The sequence below is a fragment of the Electrona antarctica genome (assembly GCF_951216825.1).
Source record: "Electrona antarctica genome assembly, chromosome: 1".
In the NCBI taxonomy this organism is placed as follows: domain Eukaryota; kingdom Metazoa; phylum Chordata; class Actinopteri; order Myctophiformes; family Myctophidae; genus Electrona; species Electrona antarctica.
The window spans coordinates 19504153-19526964 of record NC_136806.1 but is presented as its reverse complement, the minus strand read 5'-3'; the positions used below and the strand labels follow the sequence as shown (position 1 = coordinate 19526964).

The 22812-nt window shown below is 43.9% G+C and overlaps 1 protein-coding gene across 1 annotated transcript in view; it reads left to right on the top strand.

Annotated features, from left to right (window-relative positions):
- Positions 1-285: 285 nt before the first annotated feature.
- The window catches only part of LOC306917672 (transcription factor COE3-like), a gene marked incomplete at its 3' end in the record, with an annotated part of 30291 nt that continues 7764 nt past the window's right edge, over positions 286-22812 (top strand). The window contains exons 1-2 of the mRNA XM_079495962.1: positions 286-909; positions 19589-19745. Coding sequence (XP_079352088.1) covers positions 776-909; positions 19589-19745 — 291 coding nt within the window. The 5' untranslated portion in view covers positions 286-775. The remainder of the gene's footprint in view (positions 910-19588; positions 19746-22812) is intronic.

Genomic DNA, 22812 nt, shown 5'->3' with positions numbered 1-22812 from the left:
TTTTTCCTTTTTTGGGCCAGGCCCCGCCCACTCCAGGACCATGCTGGTCCCCCCCCCGAGAGCACTAGAGCCTTCGAACCCGAGAGAAGGTGCGCTCCGCTGGGACGGAGGAAGCGGAGAGGAGCGGGGAGGGAGGGAATGAGATTTCTTGCTACCCAATCCCCCTTTTCCCCCGGGAGAGCAGCAAGCCTTCCATGGTCCGTCCCTCCCTCTTGTTTGGTAATCATTTCATTTTACTCCTTTTTGAAGCGGTCGCCTGTGTTATCCCACTTTTCATTTCACGATCCCGTGCGCGTGTTGTGCTCGCCTCCTTCTGATCAGCATCGGCATCTCCCCTTCTCTCTGTCCTCCCGACGAGAAGGTCTCCTAGATCCCGGTTGATTCTCTCCTTCTCCTTGGAGATGCTTTAACTGTTCTGAACATTTCGCCCTCTGTGTGTCTCTCTCTCCTCCACCCTCTTTCAACTTGAGAGACCAGGCTAAAGCCCGAGCGAACTGAACTGGTGCTGGAATTTAAAATAAAGCGGAAAACCCTGAGGGAGATATACAACACGCAGCGCTCGTCTCTGGATAAGGACCCGCTGTAGCGTTCCCCCCTTGTTGCACTTTGGGGAAGCTCCTTCCCCTCCGTTCATTCACTTTGCTTCGTCGTTAATCCAGGTGGCCTTGCCTCTTTTTTTGAGTGGTGGTTGCGGCGGGAGGATTATTTTCTGCGCGGTATAGGTTTGGTGTTTCGGTCAGACAGAGAGAGAGAGAGCTCCCAGAAGGCTACTTTCATGTTCTCCATCCAGGACAGTCTCCCGCGGGGAGCCCTGACCATGAAGGAGGAACCGCTGACGAGCGGCATGACACCGGTCCGCTCGTGGATGCAGAGCGCGGGGATTTTGGACGCGAACACGGCTGCCCAAAGGTAAATAAGCACGTAGACGATGACAGTCGGGTTGATTTATAGGACGGCGACATCACGGAACATGCATCCCCCCCCACCCCCCAAACAACAAATCCTCCCGTCATTATGTCCCTGATTTATGGCAGCATTGACAATTAAATTCGAGCAACCAGCGAAGAGCTCAAAATGAAGAAAACGCATCTTCTACACTCTGTAGTCCATGCAGAGCATTCATGTGAACACATGCACGCACTTGACTTATTTAGAGCTTACTTTGGATAGAGTGAGTGTTACACACACAACGTGTTCAATATAGGCGCACAGACAGTGCACCGCTAAAGTTTCTGGGGTCGTGTATATTTTTTATATCAGACTATAGTGCGAATTGTTTGTTAGATCCATTTAGTGAACTCGTGAAGATCAGCTCTGGGTCAGTGGGGGCTCTCCTCTCCTCTCCTCTCTTCTGCTTCCAATATCTGACCCGGCTGGAATTATACACTCACTAAACAAACTGCGTGCATGCATGCGTGGGAAAATTGAAAACACTTTCATGCATGCGCTCCACGTGCGTAAAAAAGTGTCCTCTCTGCTTAAACTTATAGCATGTGGCATGTGCACGCGCGCGGCCCATGCCAAAAAATATTGACTTATAGCTGGAAAGGGGAAAGAAAATAATAGTAAAAAACTTTACATATGATGCTGCATGCTCGACCCTGTCTCTGGAGGTGTAGCCAACTAAACCGCCCTCGCACCACATTCAACTCTGAGCAAGTTCGGTTTTATTTATTTATTGTTTGTTTTTGTGGTAAAACTTCTGTGGTATTAAATAGGCTATCTAAATTGTAAATTGCGCGCTCGGGTTCAAATTCGTATCAGGGCGATTGAGTAAAGTAATTTGTGAAGTCATATTTTACTGAAGTAAATATTTTGGTGAGGTAAAAAGAAATCATATATAGCCCGAGCTAAAAAATAAATAAAGAAACACCTTAAGAGAGAAGACAAAATATAACATTTAGGGCTAATTTGAGGCAAGCCAGATCAGACATGATGGAACACACATGCATAGTTATTGGCTATTACATATTTTATGTAGGACATTTTAATTAATTTCGTGATATCCATGTAATTTCAAAATTCACTTTTATAAGCCATTGTTTGTTATAGCTATTCTAATTTGCAAGGGATATGTCCGCATGGACCTTGCCAAATATTATATGGTTATTGATTTAGATATTTTGATTCAGTATACACACTGTTGTTAACTTTAAAAATCCCGTCAAATTAATACACATTTGAACACAAAGTAGGCCTATTTTGTTATATGTTGTTGACAACACATTTTATGAGAGTATAGGCTGCTGACAATAATTGTATTTGTGTGTGTGTGTGTGTGTGTGTGTGTGTGTGTGTGTGTGTGTGTGTGTGTGTGTGTGTGTGTGTGTGTGTGTGTGTGTGTGTGTGTGTGTGTGTGTGTGTGTGTGTCAGTCAGAACTCTGATCCCACAGTTAACGTGAGTCCATGTGTATAATATCCAGATTTTGCAGCATGGGGAAAAAAAGTTCCTTTCTGACTATACTATTATACTATAAGTATAGGCTATAATAATAATAACGCATGGTTCTGTAAGCAGTCCCACACATATATAGTCCCCTGAACTGCAGCATGCAGAGAGTTTGCCAGTCATGCTGAAAACAATGACACCGACAGAGGTCAGGGAATGGTTGAGGCGTTTAACGAGCAGCAGGGTGTCCGCGTGTATTGTCACACTGTACTGTCACACCGTGGCGTGGCGCGCACCGTGCGCGGAGCGGACACCCACCCTGCCGCGAGATCACGTTCAGTATAGCGGTAGCGGCACAATTTGACACATCCCGTGATCCCGCGCGCCTTTACGCGCCCCGTCTAAAAGGTCGTATAGGTGCTTAGTATGGAGCTTTAACAAGCAAGTCTGAATTGTTGTCTTAAACCTGTATTAGTAGCCTATATGGCATTATCTTCATATTGCCAGGCGCCTGCCGTTTCTAAAATTATTATTCAATTGCTATAGCCTGATAAAAAAATAAAAAATAAATACTGACTTTTGAAACCACCTGTGCCACCCAGCCAGGCATATGTACCCGTTTTTTTGGTTAGAATTAAATGTAAAATATGTGATTTTAAATGAATCACAGTAGGCCTACTATAGGCTATACAAAATGAATCACATGCAGCAAATATAAATATAGGACTATAGGCATATACACTCTGCCCATCAAGTTATTGTTACCTGATAAAGTTGAAATTAGATTTTTTGTTTAAGTTCAAGACAATTCCACATTATGATTATATCAAATAGCAGCATATGAAAACAAAAATGTGCATGCCATATCTAATATAGCCTTTATCAAACTGTACAATTATTGTTGCTCATGATGTGAACGTTTTGTGACTTTTACAAATAATTGTCCATATACAGAAGACTTTGTTTTATATTAAGTTTTTTTAAATTGTATTTGTCACTATGGCAACTCCATTCCGTGATTCACAGTTTGTTTAAAAATTAGGGCATATAGCTCATTAGAGTATATAGTATTCCCACTCAGCCATCAGTATGAATTGATTAGAACAGAAACAGTGCATACTGTGTGGCTTGTGGGCATTGTACTGTATGTAATCTAGGCTATATATATACGTCAGTTTAGATGTTTTGGACAGGCAGTGCATGTGGCTGTGCCTCAGAGACCTTCCTGCGTGCACGGGGGGATTACATATCAGTGGACAGAACCAAAGGGTCATTCTATACCAACGCACAACACTCACTCGCTCACTGCACAATGCACATGTATAAATTCATTTGCCCTCGCTTGCTACTGCATGTATGTGATACCCATCGCCTAACGAATGTCTTTTTCTGATAGGCGATATCAGATACAGTCTGATGGCCATATAGTCCGTTTGATTTGCAATCTCTTGCCAGTATAGTGGATTTGGTCAGGGAAGAGGAGTTTGCATTGGGGGGGGGGGGGGGGGGGGGGATGAAAGAGACTTGTGGCGCCTTGATATGGGAAACTATATGTAGAGAACAAGTGGAACTTTAGCATTACTGTCACTGTGTAATAATGATTAAGAGCGAGTTAATTAACTATATGGTGTGCAGTATTTAAAGATGTCAACAATACATTATATCAGATAGTTTAATTAGTTTACTGTATGTTTACAGTTGTCGTATTATTCACAGAATAGATTTAGGATTATAGTTTTCTTTGCATATGTTCCTATAAGACACTTACTTCATGTAGGCCATGTGTGCCGCTGTGCCAGAAGCAGGTATACAGCGGGTCAGTCTCAAGGACACTTGGGCAGGAATAGACACAGCCACAGGCTACTGGAGGGATGGTTACCACTGGCACGCTGACCACCCAAATACATAGATATGTATTGTATTTGGACATATTATGTGTCCATATACAGTACATAGTATATGTATCCTTGCGCTTGTACATTCATGTGCATGTGTCTGCATATGTTCTTGTGGTGTGTGTGTGTGTGTGTGTGTGTGTGTGTGTGTGTGCGTGTGCGTGTGCGCGTGTGTGTGTCCATTCTCCTGTATACATCCAGCTGTAGATGAGCAGATTTCCCGGGTGCCCCCAACACTGACACTGTAAACTCTGCAGAATGAATAATGCTGCCCCCCCAACGCACGCACGGCACGCACGTCGCACAGATGTTGGTCTTTTGGGGTTTCAAAACATCAGGGGCCATAGGGAGGTAGTAGGAGGAATAAGAAGGGTTTGAGTTAATAAAGTACAGCTTCCCAAGCTCAGCAGGGGGGTTGGGTGTGCGTGTGTATGTGTGTGTGTGTGTGTGTGTGGGGGGGGGGGGTTAGGTGACTGATAGCCATCCAGGGACCCCGTGTCCGCAGCACCATTCGTCATTGCCTCAATCATCACCAGTCACCGGCCTCAAAAATACAGAGCCACCGCTCCCCAGTGTGGGACCGCAGTGATGTGGGGAGGGAAAGAAGGGAAAAGAAGCACATTTGTACTTGGAGACATATTTGCAGCGAGTGGCATTGATATATGCCACATGCCATCGCTGAGAGATTTTCATCCGAGTACAGTAAGTTATCATGGCCAGGGAAGATGAAGAGGTCAGCGGAGACGCTTTGATCTAACGGAGGCTTTACTTCCTATTTTTCACTTAATGAGAAAAAGGCACTTTCCAACGCATCTGCGGTTGTCAACACCCCTCTCCCCAGCAAACGCACACACAGACACACACACACATACACGTGAAAACACAGATATACACATACATATATAGACACACACACACACACACACGTGTACTACTACACACACATACTCAATTAAATTCCACTGAGTGTGGCTGAAGTCTGCTGCTAAAAGTGTTAAAATAATTAAAATTGCACACGTTTCTTTCCATGGAAAGAGATCCTGTGGCAGTCTTGTTACTGTAAATTCTCAGTAACACGTCGAGGTGTGGCGATAACGTGGAATTGAAGTTGACTCACATAAATACACCTTAGACGGTCCGTGTTAACTCTTTGTCTAAGCTCTGTTGAATGTCAGCGGGCGCAGTTGTTGCACGGCAGAGAGAGGAGTTAATCAGAACCAAGTGTTCTTTGTGTCCAGATGCCTGACTTTCTAAACGTGTAAACAATTAGCGGGGCCTGTGTGCGGACCACCCTCTCCCTGACCCCCATTAGGAGTGTACAGGTGACTAAACTAATGGTCTCAGCTGTGGCCAAGAGATTTCACTGGCGTGTGTGCGTGCGTGCGTGCGTGCGTGCGTGCGTGCGTGTGTGCGTGCGCGCGCGCGCGCGCGCGCGCGTGTGTGTGTGTGTGTGTGTGTGTGTGTGTGTGTGTGTGTGTGTGTGTGTGTGTGTGTGTGTGTGTGTGTGTGTGTGTGTGTGTGTGTGTGTGTGTGTGTGTGTGTGTGTGTGTGTGTGCATGCGCGCGTGCATGAGGAGTGAGTGCAAAAATGTGTGAGTCTATGTGTTGGCTGCAGGTGTGTGTGCTGCATGCATGCAGGACTGTGTCTGTGTGTGTATTATGTGTGTGTGTGTGCGTGCGTGCGTGCGTGCGTGTGTGTGTGTGTGTGTGTGTGTGTGTGTGTGTGTGTGTGTGTGTGTGTGTGTTATGTTAGTCAGTTTTGAATGAGTATTAAGTCTGTGTATGTGTGTGTGTATACACAGCATGTGTGTGTGTGTGTGTGTGTGTGTGTGCGTGTGTGTGAGTGCGTGCCATGCATGTGTGTTGTCGTGATTTGTTATTCCCCGGGCAGGTGTGTCTATGTTAAACCTGCGGCAGATATTTGACAGTCTGGTAAAAATGTGGTTGGAGGCAAAGGAAACAGCTGACTGGAGGAAAACCGTGAGATTCAGCCCCAGCTGCTGCAGCCGGGTCTCGCATATAGATCCTGATCTATTTTAGATTGTGATGAATTCACCGTGAGCGGAGATAGCGTGCACGCGTGGGGAATGTGAGGAATATTTGAAAACAACAAATTCGGAACAATAGAAGAACAATTCCAGCTGGTGTTTTCAGGGCACTGAGCCGGCTGACCGTTGTATACTCCATACTGTTGCTTAGATGGTATAATACTGAAGATCTAGGATTTATTTTGGCAAAATCTACATTTGCTGCATTTGTGCGTCACCGTAAGGTCCGAATCTAAAAATCAAACGGGCAGTTAAGTCCCTTTGACCAAACCTAAAATGCTGTGAAGTTTGCGCGCCAAAAACTTCACGGTCCACCCCGCCTGCCTCTCTCGGCACATTTGTGACTCAGAAAGTGTGCAAAAGTACCTAAACGGGCCCTTATATATACGGGTCCATTTAGTTACATGTGTGTCAAATTAACACTAAGGACACATTACAGTGTGTACGTGCGCCACTGTGGCTTTGATAGAGGCGGCAGTCGGCAGATCCCTGTGAACTCTTGGTGACTGATTTTCATTTGTGCACCTTAATAGTGTGTGTCATTCCTAATTAGCTCAGCTAGCTCGGGGAAACATTGGCTCGATGCTGGAATGGCTGTTCTTGTCATGCAGCAATTACCAACAAATTAGTCCTTAAACTGAGAGGTTACTGCAGCATGATGCACTACTGACGGGAGCATACTGTTGATGTGATCGACATTCTGTGTGTGTGTGTGTGTGTGTGTGTGTGTGACTGTGTGTGTGTGTGTGTGTGTGTGTGTGTGTGTGTGTGTGTGTGTGTGTGTGTGTGTGTGTGTGTGTGTGTGTGTGTGTGTGTGTGTGTGTGTGTGTGTGTGTGCCTGTTTCCTCCATGTGTCTACACAGTAAAATTCTCAGTGTTAATTTAACTCTGAAGAGCGTAATAATTGACACAATTGGACGTGTAAGGCTCAGAGTTAAATTGAGGATTTTATTGTCTGCGTGTGTTTTTATTGTGCACGCAGTACGCACATGTCTTTGTGCATGTATGTACATGTGTGTATATGTTTATGTATGTATGTATGCATGCGTGTCCATGCAAGTATATACTAGGTGTTAAATATGTGAATTTATAAAATGTATGGTGCAATGATTGAGGTTCAGTGTTGGACACTTATAGCTGTTGCAGGAATGGAAACTGACCTTTTAGTCGTGTTACAGCTCTATGGCTGTAGAGAAATCTGAAAGATTCTGTGCTTTTACAGAAGATTGATTCAACAGCCAGTTGTTTAAGGTGCTTTTAAATCTGATGTCCTGTAAAAATAAAAATAAAATCTACTTATTTTTTTGTTATTTTGTCTCAGGCCTCAAAGAGATTTATTCTTAGATTTGTGCTTCGCCGCAAAGACTTGTCATTGTTGACTGCATGAGCATCTCTGCAAGGCCGTCGAACACATTTAGAAAATCAAAATGGTAAAAACATTCCAAAATGCGTCTAATATATATATTTATATACAGGAATGTCCCTACCTGCACTTGTTTCTGACTTCCCTGATAATAGTGTGTTTGTGTGTGTTGCATGTTTTCTTGGACGACACTTGAGATTTTGACCCAGTCTGATTTCCATTGCGATCAGATCAGAGCCTTCACTCTCAGTCATCACTCTCCTCCATTGTAGTTTGATTTGTTTTGAGTCTTGTCATGTGAACGGAACACAGTGATGTCGATATGCTCACCGCCCAGACAAAGTGTCGCTAACAGTTTCATTTTAAAGATGTCAACTTAGATTTATCCCCAGACAGAGAGAGATAGAGTCACTTTGCTCAAACCGAGACAAAATACCTGTGAAATCCGAGGCTAGTTTACGCCAGCAGAATATGTCAGCGCTCATGTATAATTCCTTCCAGTAACGGTGTGATCGAAAAATATGCCGCTTGGTTTGTCACGGCTTATGACGGTGCAAGGTAAAACAGAGGAGAGGGAAGGAGATGTGGCCGAGAGCCAAGGAGAACATAGCACAGTGAAAGGACAAGAATAGGAGAGGTGGTGACTTTTACTGGAGAGTTTTACTGTGTAGGTATAGTCGCTTCATTGTGGCACTCTCATCTTTAAAACCCTGTATTCCAGTTCAACAACCTCATGTAAATGCACAGTGAGGAGTAGAGAAGGGATGGAGCAGACGATGTGAAGAGACACCGTGAATGAATGGATCATACTAGTGTAGAAGAGCAAAGAGGCGTCGGGGTCTGAGTAGCCGTGATGGGTGTTATCACATCACATAACCTCAGAAGAATCTGAGACTACACACAGACACACACACACGCACACACATGCATGCGCGCACACACGCACACACACACAGATAAGGCCTGTCTTCTCATCGTGTACCAGGCTTCCACTCATTAGCTCATATTACACGGCTAATAAGAGCCAACCAAACAAGCACCAGAGAGAGGGAGAGGTATAGAGAAAGAGCGAGAGACAGCGAACGAGAGAGTGCACATCCTTGATTGGGTAAATGTATGCCAGAGTAATTGTGCACCCCTGCATAAATTACTCTTCCCCCATATGTGCACGCACACACATACTGTACATGCACAATATGTGCATATTTTAGAGGGCGAAGCCCGACATCTATGGCAATTAGAGTGAGGGGAATGTTTAGCAGCTAGCTAGGGACAAGTGCTATTTTTTCCCCACAATTCTATTTTTCTGATGTCTCCCCCCCCCCATTTTTATTATTATTATTTTTAGCCTGGGCTAGTTTAATACTCTTCCTTTTTTTGGGGAGGCAGGCACCAGGCCTGCCTCCCCAAACGGAACTGTTTTTGAACGAAAATAGTTTTTCAAATAAGATTATTTCAGTGTAGTAAACACAGTATGGTAGCCTTTTCACCCACATCACCCCATCTATTATTCCCTTTTCTCCCTCTACTTGTGGACTAGCAATCTGTTCAAATCTGTTTTGGACTTTTGAGAGTATTTTTCCAACACGTAAAAAGGGAAAGCCAAATGATAAAATTCCGAAGACCGATTCCTTCTCCTATGTTGTCCTGTGAGGTTGGGTGATTTGTCCACTTGGAGGACCGTACCATGTAACATCAATAGAGGGGTGTCTCCACATGTTCATAAGATTTACACTTTCACCCTTTATTTGATTAACACTTTGGCTCTGATCCAGAACCAAAGTTATTGTTGTGTGTGTGTGTGTGTGTGTGTGTGTGTGTGTGTGTGTGTGTGTGTGTGTGTGTGTGTGTGTGTGTGTGTGTGTGTGTGTGTGTGTGTGTGTGTGTGTGTGTGTGTGTGTGTGTGTGTGTGTGTGTGTGTGTGTGTGTGTGTGTGTGTGTGTGTGTGTGTGTGTGTGTGTAAATAGGGACCTGCTGTATGCCTCATTAGGCTGTTGTGTGTAAGGCAGCAGGCCCCGCTAGTTAAAGACTCAAATGCTGGTCACACCCCATCTCCTATTTGATTAATGCCAGTGTGTGTGTGTGTGTGTGTGTGTGTGTGACTGTGTGTGTGACTGTGCGCGAGAGAGAGAGAGAGAGAGTGCGCTCGCGTGCATGCGCGTGTCAGCATATACGGGTATGAGTTCTGGTATGACTATGTAATTTTGAGAATATGTAGAAATGTGTATGCATGTACGTATGTGCATGCATACTGTATGAGTTAATCCATAGAGGAATTATACTCACTCACTGGCCAAGTTTGTATGGTCAGATGTGCTTGGTGAAGATCACTCCTTAAAACTACAGATGAGCTAAAACACATTACGTAAGTTATAAAGATCAGTGTGATGTTTGGTTTTAAATGATTCCACCCTGCTTATGAAATACGGCGATGGGCAATTTGTATCCGACACTTTTGTTTCTTTCTTTCAAGTGAAAAAACATAATGCATCACAATCCGTCAAGTCTGTTACTTTGAGCCAGTGACACGATATATAGTATATAGCCTTAACTTCCCTTAAGTAAGAAAACATTAGACAGCACTGGGAGTTGAAGTATTATTCGCTGCACACACACACACACGCACACGCGCACACGCACGCACGACACACACACACACACACACACACACATTTTTAAATGTCAACTTATTATAATATATAGTACATGTTTTTTATGACTGTCTGCAATGCAATGTTTTGATTACGAGAAGTACCCATCCTATGCAGTGATTTATTAATTTCATACCTTTTTTATGTTTATTTCTAAACATATTATTATTATTATTGTAAATCTGATATCCAATATACTGTACACGCTGAATACAAATAGGGGGACCAGATGTCTCGAAAAATGCAGAACAGTCTCAAATTAGACATAGTTTTCCACGCTCCTGAAAGCTGTCCTGTCTTTCTCGAAAACCAGAGTTTTGATAAGTTATATACGCTATAGCCTATTACAATATGTAGCCCGTATTAATTATTGGTTGTTTCTTCCCCCCCCCCCCCCCCCTGTGTTTGTGACATTGTTGAATTAAAACATGTATGCAGAATCCATATGTTAAATGTTTTAACATATGGAGGGGGGAAAACCCCATCTATCGCTGACATGTAGTCCAGTGTCTTTAGACCTGGTGAACATCCAGCAACCAAAAAAGCAAAAAAGTTACTGCAGGTTTAGGCCAGGAGGAGGAATTGGCAGGGAAATACGGACCCGTAGATCACAGAAGATGTGGCATTTCACACGGAGGTGAACCAACATGCACGCTATAGCAGCAAGCAACACACAGCCACCGGCGCCAACATACTGTTCTCCTCCTTCTTTAAAAGGACCATACTATATGGCATGTTTAGCTTATTGATTATAACTCACTTTACTCTTCTTGACATTACTGCCCACCATTTTCCAAAGCATACTGCAGTTTGTTTGTTTGTCTCTTCGAGGAAGCCATTGTTTTCCATTCATTTCAGTACAGCAATCAACTCGCAGAGACTTGAAACTTGCTTAGTGCAATACACCAGATTCTGCTACATGCCATTGTTGTTGTGTCAAAGAGCTCGTATTTGTTTTAATTTGTACGTATGAATATTGATTGTAGCTGAGAACAGTCCCTGGACAAAAGACATCTGTACAAATACACATTCAAACATTCTTAACAGCTCTGTGATGTTTTGCGGCCAGTTTGTTAACATTTTCTTGAGTTTGGAGAAAATGTAAACAAACGGGTAATCTAAAAATAAAGACATAGGAGAAAATAGTTCTGTTTATGTACAATACAGGGCTGAAGCTGGATTAGACAATGACATGCCGTATTGGCAGGGGTATGGCCCGGTCTTAAACCGCTTTCAATCTGGTGTCCCTATTATGGGCAAATGTTCAGCAAAAATTGAAACATTAAAAAAAAAAATCTTTTGAAAATAGCAGACAATGTCAGCTTAAGCATAATTCAGTCTTGAGAGGTTAAGCGAGAGGATGGCTCCTTGTAAAATTAAATAGCCACTGGCCCTCTGCTGAGCTGACCCTCTTCTTCACTGTCACCCAGCAACAGAAGCTGGAATGTGCTATGAAGTTGACACCAAAACTGTATTCATTTCTGAATCGTCCATAGCCAAACACACCAGTTCATAACACAGTAATCACGTTGCTTTCTTTTTCCTAAATGACAGTTTATTTCATGTATACAAATTGAGTTTGGACTTTCAGGTGTTTTACTGTTCCGTGACACTGCATGCATCACCTGCCTACACTCCCTATTCTCACACGAGTCTCTACTTTTATTGGTACTGTCTTCCATTAATCTTCAGATCTTCAGAGTGATACAAATAAAATGCTTGTTCATTAGTTTCAGTGTGGGATATGTCATGGTACGTTGCAACCTATCACAGAGGTTAAGGCCAGCCTAATACATCCATGTTCTAACGGTAACCTCTATCCACGCACGCACGCACGCACGCACGCACGCACGCACGCACGCACGCACGCACGCACGCACGCACGCACGCACGCACGCACGCACGCATCACTCACTCACCCCCTCACACACACACACAAACTCAGAATCTTTGGACTTTATATTTTTTGCTATGTCAATTTTAGGTATGACATTTGATCAACTGTTTTTGTACATTTCTTTATTTTTTCTTTATTGTGAGACGAGTTATGACTACACTCATTCACCTTTCACATCCTTATATTTATGTGGTTTAGGGTTATTTTGGGTGGGGGCTTTGAGGTTTGGCCTTTTAGATACCCCAGAAAATCTCTCTCCTTTTCACCATAAGATATTTCTGTTTTGGCATATCACTGCTGCAGCTGGATGCTGTTCAGTTAGCGGATTCGAGTATTATCAACCCATATCAACCAGTAGGTTACTTATCAAGCCCATTTAATGGAGCCAGTAGGCTCTACTGGAGCGGAGACGACGTTGTTGTCAGCCATTGTCCGACTATTACTAACCCTAAATCTAACCCTAACACTAACTCTTAACAGGCCATGTAAGTCCCCTAACCCGTCCCTAACCTCAGTCTTAACCGGCCACGTAAGTCCCCTAACACTAACCTCAGTCTTAACAGGCCACGTAAGTCCCCTAACCCGTCCCTAACCTCAGTCTTAACCGGCCACGTAAGTCCCCTAACACTAACCTCAGTCTTAACAGGCCACGTAAGTCCCCTAACCCGTCCCTAACCTCAGTCTTAACCGGCCACGTAAGTCAGTTTCACAATGTTTTCGCTTCGGCGGCAGTAATTTCACTTCCGCGATTCCTAATGGCAGCCAGTAGGCTCCAGTAGAGCCTTCCGTCTTGATGAGTAACCTACTGGTGATTATGGGTTGATACGATAGCATTGGAAGCGGGTGGTTCCGTTTGGGTGACCATATTTTCAAAGACCCAAACCGTGACTGTTACTCACTCACCCAATCTACAAAGCTTTTAGATCTCGTAGATTTTAGATTGGCTCTATTTTTTTCATCTATTTTTTTCTTTCATTTGATTTCCACTTGCCATTTTTATCAGGATGGGGAACACTACGTTTAACACCTTTCAACAGAACAGAACATGATAATCATCTGTAAACAACAATATTATAATTTGAATTGTGGTGAAAACCAGGACAATGTGGTAGTGAATGTTGTTGAGATTTAGGACATTTGAGCGTTTTAAAGATATTTGCCAGGACACTGGACGCCCACTTTGACTCCGGGATAATCCCGGCCAAACCGGGATGTCTGGCCACCGTATGTATGTTCAGCACATCCAAGTGTTTGTTTAGCATGCATGCTGTAGCCGTTCTTTCCCCCCAAATTGGGGCCGTATGGTCCAAGTGGAACTGGAAGGAACCGGTCGAGCTTGTCACGGTTCTGTGTGAATCTGGGTTGAATTATTCCCTTGTTCATTCAGGTCTGAACTTACTAATGATACAGCTCTCTTTACCGACAGGTATAGGAGCTGGGAGGTCATGTTTGTCTTCCAGGTCGAGTTGAACTTTTTAAACCCCATGCCTTACACACGAACACGCACAATGCACACGTCAACGTGCACAATATCTTACGCTCGCACACGTACGCACTCACTCACGCACGCACGCACGCTCGCCCACACCATATTGACCCGTACACTCCTTAGCGCATCCACAGCGGCTGCAGGGGTGTGCTCTGGGCAGATCTCTGCTCTCTGCAGCACGTTCATTAGGCCATGATTTCACAGCAGTACAGTCTCAGTGCTTAATATCTATTTCCCTCCAGTGCCGCGAGCCCCGCGGGCTGTCAGGGCTTTAGCCTGGGGTTACCTTTTTCATTTATCATAATTAGAATTTGCTGCATTGCATTAGGCCAAACCCGCTGGAAAACGCTAGACTTTGACGTGTGCACTAATGCCGCATGGCAAAGAGAACAGAACAGACCTCCTTAAGGAGAGCTTCAAGATGTACAGCTGCAAATTACAAACTGGATTCTTTAAATTTGAAAGCACATGGTGGTACAGTGTTGGCTGAGGAACTGGTGTTGGAGCTGAAGCTGAGTTGTTTCATATACAGCATTCTGGCAGCTGCATGCTGAAGTCAGCGGCGTGTGTGTGTGTGCGTGTGTGTGTGTGTGTGTGTGTGTGTGTGTGTGTGTGTGTGTGTGTGTGTTTGCATGTGTTTGCATGCATACAGAATGCCTCGTTGTGTTGCTCAGTAATTGTTTACAGAGCGGTCTACATGACAGTCTCCGCTTCACGCCTGACCTTTATTCTCACGCTTTACGGCGGAAACGTGTCAAACAGGCTTGTAGAGTGAGCTGCGCGCCGTTCGTCGCAGTTTGTTTGTACTATTTGTTGTGTGTATGTGTGTGTGTGGGGGGGAGGGGGGGGCTGTCTAACTGTTGGCGTGTGATTTACACACAGGGCATGTATAAGAGAGCCGCGTGCCATCGATACTGTTTTTATTACACCTAGTGCCAAGTGCTAACAGCCGCATACGCACCGAACCTCGAGTGGATGCAGCCACAATTAGCATAATTGAAATAATAATGCTAACAAGCTTTCCAAGTGGAGGGAGAGAGCTGGGAGAGGAGGGTGTTCACTGACAGGAGACTCCTGTTGTGGTCTCTCCTGTCTTCCTGTATGGCCAGTGTAAAGCATTCTGGGTAATTGGGATAATAGTCAAGTGAGGGGCTCACTTGTGGAAGTGATTTATCCTGATGGCAGTGGGTGAGTCCAGGCTCCTCACAATGTGCACCAAATGGCAAATTCATCAGCGCCTGTGTTTGTCATCTTGATGTTTTGTTTGTGTCCTTTTGGGTGTTTTTACAAGTCCCCTGTTGTTGCTTTAGTTATTATTATCATTATTTTTTTTAATCATTTATGGGGAAAAACCCTACCAAATGAAACCTGCCAGGTTGTTTTTGTTAAGTAGTTCATATGGACATAATTATTTTAGTTTGAGTTTGAGAGGCAAAATGTAATAAAAACATTTAGATTATTTTCTGGAAGTAAAAAAATCTGCAGCTAAGCTTGTTGGATTCTGCCCTTTAGGTCAGTTACCACAAGTGCATCCATATTCCAACAAAATAGGCTTGGTGTACAAGTAGCAAAATGCAGGTGCGGCATATCCCCAAGACTGTACAACAGCCCAATCCAAACATATCCCCAAGACTGTACAACAGCCCAATTCCACTGAACCAATTACAGTCTATATGCTGTATACTTGGTTGACCCCCATGGGTCTACTAGGCCCCCTACCCTTTTCGCTCTATGTCTACTACACCAAATCTCTTCGATGAAAATAGCCTATCTGCAAGCTTCTGCCCCAGTATAGGGACACTATGGGTTCATATGGTTAACATTGTTTGTATAGCGCAACATAGCCTAATTAGGGTTGTCCAGATCGGATCACGTGATCGGAAATCGGGGCCGAACACGTCATTTTCAAATGATCGGAATCGGATCGGGAGCAAAAAAAACGTGATCGTGACATCCCTAGTATGAATATTCTATCCGTATCATGATATTAGACTGGATATCTGTGATTCTGGATATTGTACTATTGTGATCATATGGCATACTGTAAGTGTTCTATAAAAATATAAATATCGGATCGGGAAAAATGGGTATCGGTAGATACTCAAAATCAAATGATCGGATCGGGAGCAAAAAAGCGTGATCGGGACATCCCTATAGGCTATAATATTGGCTTTTTTCCCATAGATTCTCCATTAGCATTTACTACCTAATATCCACCCAGGCAGCAAACAGAAATTCAGAGCCCCACCAAGTGAATTACCCCTTTCACATAGCGATGGACTTTCTCTCCAGATAGACCCTCAACTGTGTAAAAACCTACCGTCCCCTGTGCTGCTGCGCTTTGTCTCCGCATCTTTAGAACCGCGAGTCAGAGAATTAGCTTTCAACAAACTGGCCTACAAATGAGGCATTAAGCATTGGTAATAGGGGTGCACAAAGGTCACGGCTGTATTAATCTAATGTCTGGGGAATATGTCCATATGTGGAGAGAGAGAAAAAAGAAAGGGGGCGGGGGGGAGAGAGAGATCCAGGCAAGTATCCAAACACAATTGCTTCTCCCTGGAAGACGTGCTGCACATGAATAAATATTTGTTTTTTAAAAAACAAATGCCTGGGATTTGATATTGATCATGGACACTTTTTGGAAGCTGCTGCAGTCAGAAACATGAGACATCTCCCAGACAGTCTGCTGGGTCTGGAAGTGAGAGCGATGTTGTTTTGTTGGTGTCCATAAGCTGTTTTCATGGATCAGCCGGTGGAAAATGATAGTGTTGAGTCTTTTAGTTTGATGACTTGATATTTCTTCAGTTAAAAAGCTGGTTTCCCGAAAAACGTTTCAATAATTCACTCGTCTTGCAGTTCTCCAAAGGCCATTTGATTTTGTATAATTTATTTCATTTTTAGAATCTGTTTTATTTTCCCCACCAAATATGAGCTTTTGTCATTTCCTTGGACTTACAATTGACAAATTTGGAGAAAGGGTTTCTCTCAATTTTTGCATTGTTTATGACAATTGAGGCTTTAGTACAATCCCTTTAAAAATAGTTTACTGGCTGTCTTTATCATGCTGATCATTTTAAGATGACTTGCATTCTCTTTTTGCATAGAGTTGAGAAATATACAGGGGAGATTCTTCTTCAGATTCCAACCCGTGCTCTAACTCCGTGGTTCCCCCAGGGGTTCCCCAGCTAAATGATAACCAGTTTGGAACCAAATGGACCCTAATTGTTTCTGTAACTCTGAGAGTTAAATTAACATTGATTTGAGAATCACTGCTAGAGCCGTAAAATATTCTCTTATGGGGGTCCCTGGCATATCTTTTCAAATGTGGGTCCACGGGCTAATTAGTGTCAATTTGGGGGTCCTTGACATGAAAAAGTTTGGGAAGCACGGCTCTTTTAACCGGTTGAGCTACCAGGGCACACCCACCCCACTATTCATGTTATTGTGTCCCATTTGGATATTCACAGCTCCGCTTGACCTCTGTCTAATAGCGCTCCCCTTTCTCTGGGCTGATATTTAGATATGTGGAGTCGATGGTGGAGGTGTCATGCAGTACAGTGGGTGTATATCATGTCTCGAGGGGGGTTTGTCCTGTCACTACAATCTTCCTACATTCATGAAAAGGTCGCGCAGCAGAGAAGGGGGTCAATGTCTCCCTTTCAGCCGTTTCTCCATGTGAATTCCTCCCACTGCTCCAAAAATCAATTCAATGAAATTCAGATGCAGTAATTCTCCTGCCTCAGCTGCTTGCGTCACTGACTGCAGCACTTTGTCAATAGCCTTTCCTCTCAATCTAACTGATGGTAATATTTCACATATACTATATATACTGTATAAAGTGTGTGTAATATATATATATATATATATATATATATATATATATATATATATATATTTTGTGTGTGTGTGTGTGTGTGTGTGTATATTAGTTTTAATAAACAAAGTTTTGAGCAACACCGTAGTGCGACAGTATGAATTAGGCTTAACAGCGTTGATAGTATTGTCAATATTTTTCATTTGAGATATTTGTATTGCAGCAATTTCTTTTGAAACCAATCATTTGTGTTCAGAACAGAAAGTCTGTTGGATTTGAATTGATCCCTTAACTTTGTTAAGAAAACCTCATGCAATTCAAATTCCTGATGAATCCTGTATGGTTCTTCTAACACACATCTCCTCACACCGCATGTTCTCTCTCCTCACCACCTTTCAATCATCATTAGCTTGTGATTTCCAATTTGAATCTCAATGAACTCCAGTGTTAGTTAGCGGAGTGGGTGGTACGTTGGTAGAGCATGCATCCTTCACTCTGCAAATCAATGGTGAAAAGGCGCACGCACGTACGTGCCTGTGTGGGGTTGCGTGTGTGTGTGTGTGTGTATGTGTGTGTGTGTGTGTGTGTGTGTGTGTGTGTGTGTGTGTGTGTGTGTGTGCGCGCGTGTGCGTGTTTTGTGTCTCCCTACATATGTGCGCATCTGTTTAGGTCTCTGTCTAAGTGCACGCTCGCTCACTCGTGTGTGCATGTGTGTGTCTGTAGAAGCGAGCGTGTGTGAAGGTCTTTTATTCTCCTGGCCCAGGAGAGCCCGGGCGTTTGGGCAGAGAGGAGTGGGTTTGACTGACAGGTCAGGGAGACGGAGGGTGCCAGGCGTGCCAAGTCCACGGTGCCCCACAGCGCTTGGCAGGCAGCGAGGCAGACGCTGCCTCCTGGGTCCCGTCTCCTCCGCCAAACTCACATTGTCGGGGTGGTCAAAGAGACAAATCACACAAAAGGAGCACGTGGCACACACGACCAACCTAATGAGGAGGCCAAATGTCGCTTATTTCTCACTCGTCCTCTCTCTCTCTCTCTCTCTCTCTCTCTCTCTCTCTCTCTCTCTCTTTCTTTTTGTCTCTCTCTCTCTTCTTGCAACCTGCTGGTGGGTTGGTGATGTCGTACAACCCTGTGGTTAAACAGGGTTTTGGTTCATTCAGAAATAGAAGCCGTGTCTGGTATTCTGTCTCATGTGTCTTTCTCTCCCCATTTGATGTGTGCCATTACCTGCTCAGTGTCCATCTGGATAAGAGCAGCTGCTAAATGGCTAAGAAAACAACGTGTAGCCCCCCCAAACAACAACAACAAACTAAACTAAACAAAAAACACCATTTTTAAATGAGAAGAATAAACTGTTCTTTTCCTGTCGAATAAAATAAATAAGAAAACGTTATTTTTGTGTTGAACAAAAGAAAACTGAAAACTGTGATGATGCAATCATGTGAGTGAAGAGGTTACAAAGCATGGTTCACCGAGGAGTTCCTCAGTCGTTTCTAGGGCATTACGTGTTTACGGTGCTCCTTAGTATAGCGGGGGTGATCTCAGAACTGAAGCTCATTCCACTCTATATTATTATTCTAAGCAGGAGGTTTGATGAAGAGTGTGAGCTACATACTTATATGAATGAATGAATGCATTCTTTCTTTTAAGTGTCATGCCACCTCGTGGCCCATCCCTCATGGGATTATATGACACCTTTTCATACAGTTACAATTATTCAAATGTGCACTTCTCGTTACGCTGGTTGCCAGCATTGCTGCATTGCATACAAAATAATACAAATTCAACAAAACATGAAACGAAACATAACTTAATATACATATCCCTTACTGGCTGTACACGATTCTCGCACCCTCGAATAAAATGGACAATACAACACAAAATGATACTCATTCTCTATTTCATTGAGATCACACATTTGGAAGATTCGATCCTCTTCATCTAACCGTTATAATATGAATGTTTCCATCAACATTAACGTATTGATACTAATCCTGTTTGATCTCTCTCTCTCTCTCTCTCTCTCTCTCTCTCTCTCTCTAGTGGAGTGGGTCTGGCCCGAGCTCACTATGAGAAGCAGCCTCCCTCTAACCTGCGCAAGTCCAACTTCTTCCACTTCGTGCTGGCTCTGTACGACCGACAGGGGCAGCCCGTGGAGATAGAGAGGACCTCCTATGTGGACTTTGTGGAGAAAGACAAAGTATGACGCACGCACGCACGCACGCACGCACGCACGCACGCACGCACGCACGCACGCACGCACGCACACACGCACGCACGCACACACGCACGCACACACACACACACACACACACAGTAAGACATGGGTCTTCAACAGGGGGTCCGGGACCCCTAATGTAGGTCTGATGTGCCAAATATCAGGGAGAACCCTGGTTGTCTTCAGTATTTTTTAAATTACACTTATATGTTTTTGTTTAATAAGTCTTACAAGTATAACATATTAATACATATTTATAACAATCAATTTTCAGAGATAAATAATTTAGTTGGGAGAATGGGAGACAAAAGACTGAATTCTTACAAACTATTGAACTACTGAACTATTACAAATAATTAGTTTTGCTATTTTGTTTGCTTTGAAGTGACATATATTCAATGCAATCTCAAGGTCAGCTCTATGCCTTTAAAATCTGTATCTGTAGAGGTGGAGAGACTTTTCCCCCCACAATATCTCCACCATACAGAGCTATGTTATTATTTGATAGTAGAGCTATATTGACTGGTTCTGTATAGCCTCCTGATCTGCAATTCACTTCAAAAGTGTTAGGGGGCAGTAATGAGCGCAAAGCACCATCAATCACTGTTCAACTTCAAATATTTTTAATGAGCCTAGCAATTTACATTAACTTTAAAAATGATCAATTAAACAGATGTTTAAAGTAACCCCTATTACGTAGATGGTTTATATGTCTGCGATACAAGACATACAATAAAATATCCAAATATACCAAATTACAATACAATATAGGCCTACTCAAATAGACTACGGAAAAAACACCTTTATGCCAATACAACATAATTGTGTGCGGTATGTTCCACAGTAAAATACACATAATACATTTATTTTTTTTATATTCACATATGCCGCGGAATACATGCATGCACAGCAGGACTTATACATGCAAAATGTGGAGGGATGGTGGAGTGAAGGGCACTTCAGGGGCACCTCGGCAGTGCCCCGGAAGTGATCTGGCTATCCGTCCACACTCCATTTACTGTGAACTCTGAACTGTGCTAAATGGTAAATGGTGCATTTATATATAGCGCCTTTATCCATGGCGCTTTACATAGATAGTGCATTACATTCACCCATTCACGAATTTAATGTGGCATTAAATTCGTGGCATGTGGCATTAAATTCATACACCGATGGCAGAGGAAACCACGTAAACCAACCTGCACATCGGGAGCAATTAGGGGTTCAGGGTCGTGCTCAAGGACGACACTAACTCTGGGGGAGCCTGGGATCGAGCTGGGAGCCTCGCGGTTCCCATGCGGCTGTTCTGCCGGCCACTCTACCCCTGAGCCACTGCCGCCCCTACGTGCTGGTCCCTATGGACCCTACGGACTGAGCTACTGTTGCCCATGCACTGCACTATACACTGCATCGCACCTTACTACACTAGACAGCATTACGCCATACTATACACTGTTAAAATTAGATTTTCTTTTCATGTTGATTGATTGATACAGTATATAGTAAAGTTATATATATTTTAATTTGCACCAAAAAAGATCTTTGATTTCTTCATGAAATTACCGGGGAAGAAAATCATTGAATTTGTTTATAATCCATACATTAAAAAAAAATATATATGTTTTTGAAAATGTTTTAGAAATGATAATATTTAAAAAACAAAATGTATAGGAAACGAAAAATGAATGGACCCATAAAAATGTGTCCATGACCCACAAACGGGGCCCGACCCACTATTTGGGAAACAGTGCACTACCTGCCTGCACCAGTCCTGTTACCACGCCCCAATCCCCCCCCCCCCCTACCTGAAGCAGTACACACTACAGTGCTGCCAGGACCGGGGCGTAGGGTGTCTATACAACAGTACACAGTGCTGCCAGCACTGGGGCGTTGGGTGTTGTTGTCAGTAAAAGGTTACAGGGAGCACGCTCCTCCTACCCACGGACAGAAGGGACGCCAGCCAGCTGGCACGCTCTTTCCTCTTCTCCTCTCTCTCCCTGCCCGGCCGCTCACCTCTGCCTCGACCTCCAGTCCTCCACCACACAGCCCACTGTGCCACTCGCGTGCATGCCTCACCCCCATGGGCACCACGGGCCATGCCTCACCCCCATGGGCACCACGGGCCAAGGCTCGGCGGCACACTTGGCACCGGGCGACGACGAACCCTGAGGAATGAGTTGGAGGAGGAGGAGAGGGAAGGAGGGATGGACGTTGGGGAGAAAGGGAGCATGATGGAGAGACGGAAGGGAAGGAGGGAGGGAGATTAGAAATCACACTCGTGTGAGGTGAAGGGTGCCTGGTAATAATTTAAGTGCTCTAAGCAAACTCCATAGACTTGGCTGCCACTCTGTTTAAAGTGCTCTAAACAAAATTCATAGTCCATAGACTTGACTGCCATATGACGCCATTTCAATAGCCAGACGTTGGAGGAGCTATAGCGCCCCTCAAAGAAATGGGGGTAGAGAAAAAGGAGAGGATAAAGGAGACGGAGACACAGCAAGGGAGAGAGATGATAGAGACATGAAGGAAGGAAGGGAGGAAGGAACTAGGGAATGGAGGGAGGTAGGGGTGGGATTTATTCCCCGTCCGTCCCAGAGCTTATTCATGGGGAGGTATGACATCATGGAGACTGTCCTGCTCCCTAGGGACCATGGGGTCAGGGGTGGATATTTGCAGGGTATATGGTGCTTTGAGCCACTAATAAACGTTCCCTCATTTTCTAAAAAGGGGCAACCAATAATCAGAATTATTTGGCTCTGTAGTTATTTCAGGTTACTCAAATTTGGATCCTGTCAAGTACAACCACTTGTGTTTTCAAACGCAACATGCTTCGACCAATTCAAAAGCTTGGTTTAGCTTAGTGGCTCATGTCTTGAGAAGCTCCTCTGTCTTTCTCTGTGATTCAATGAGGGTTGTCCTGTCTGGTTACAGGATATCCTGTGTGCCTTTTTAGAGATTGAGAATCCATGGACAAGAAGCCGAAATAGTTCTTAGGTGTGATCTTACCAGCAGTACCACAGTGAACACAACCTCCATTCTTCATTCACAC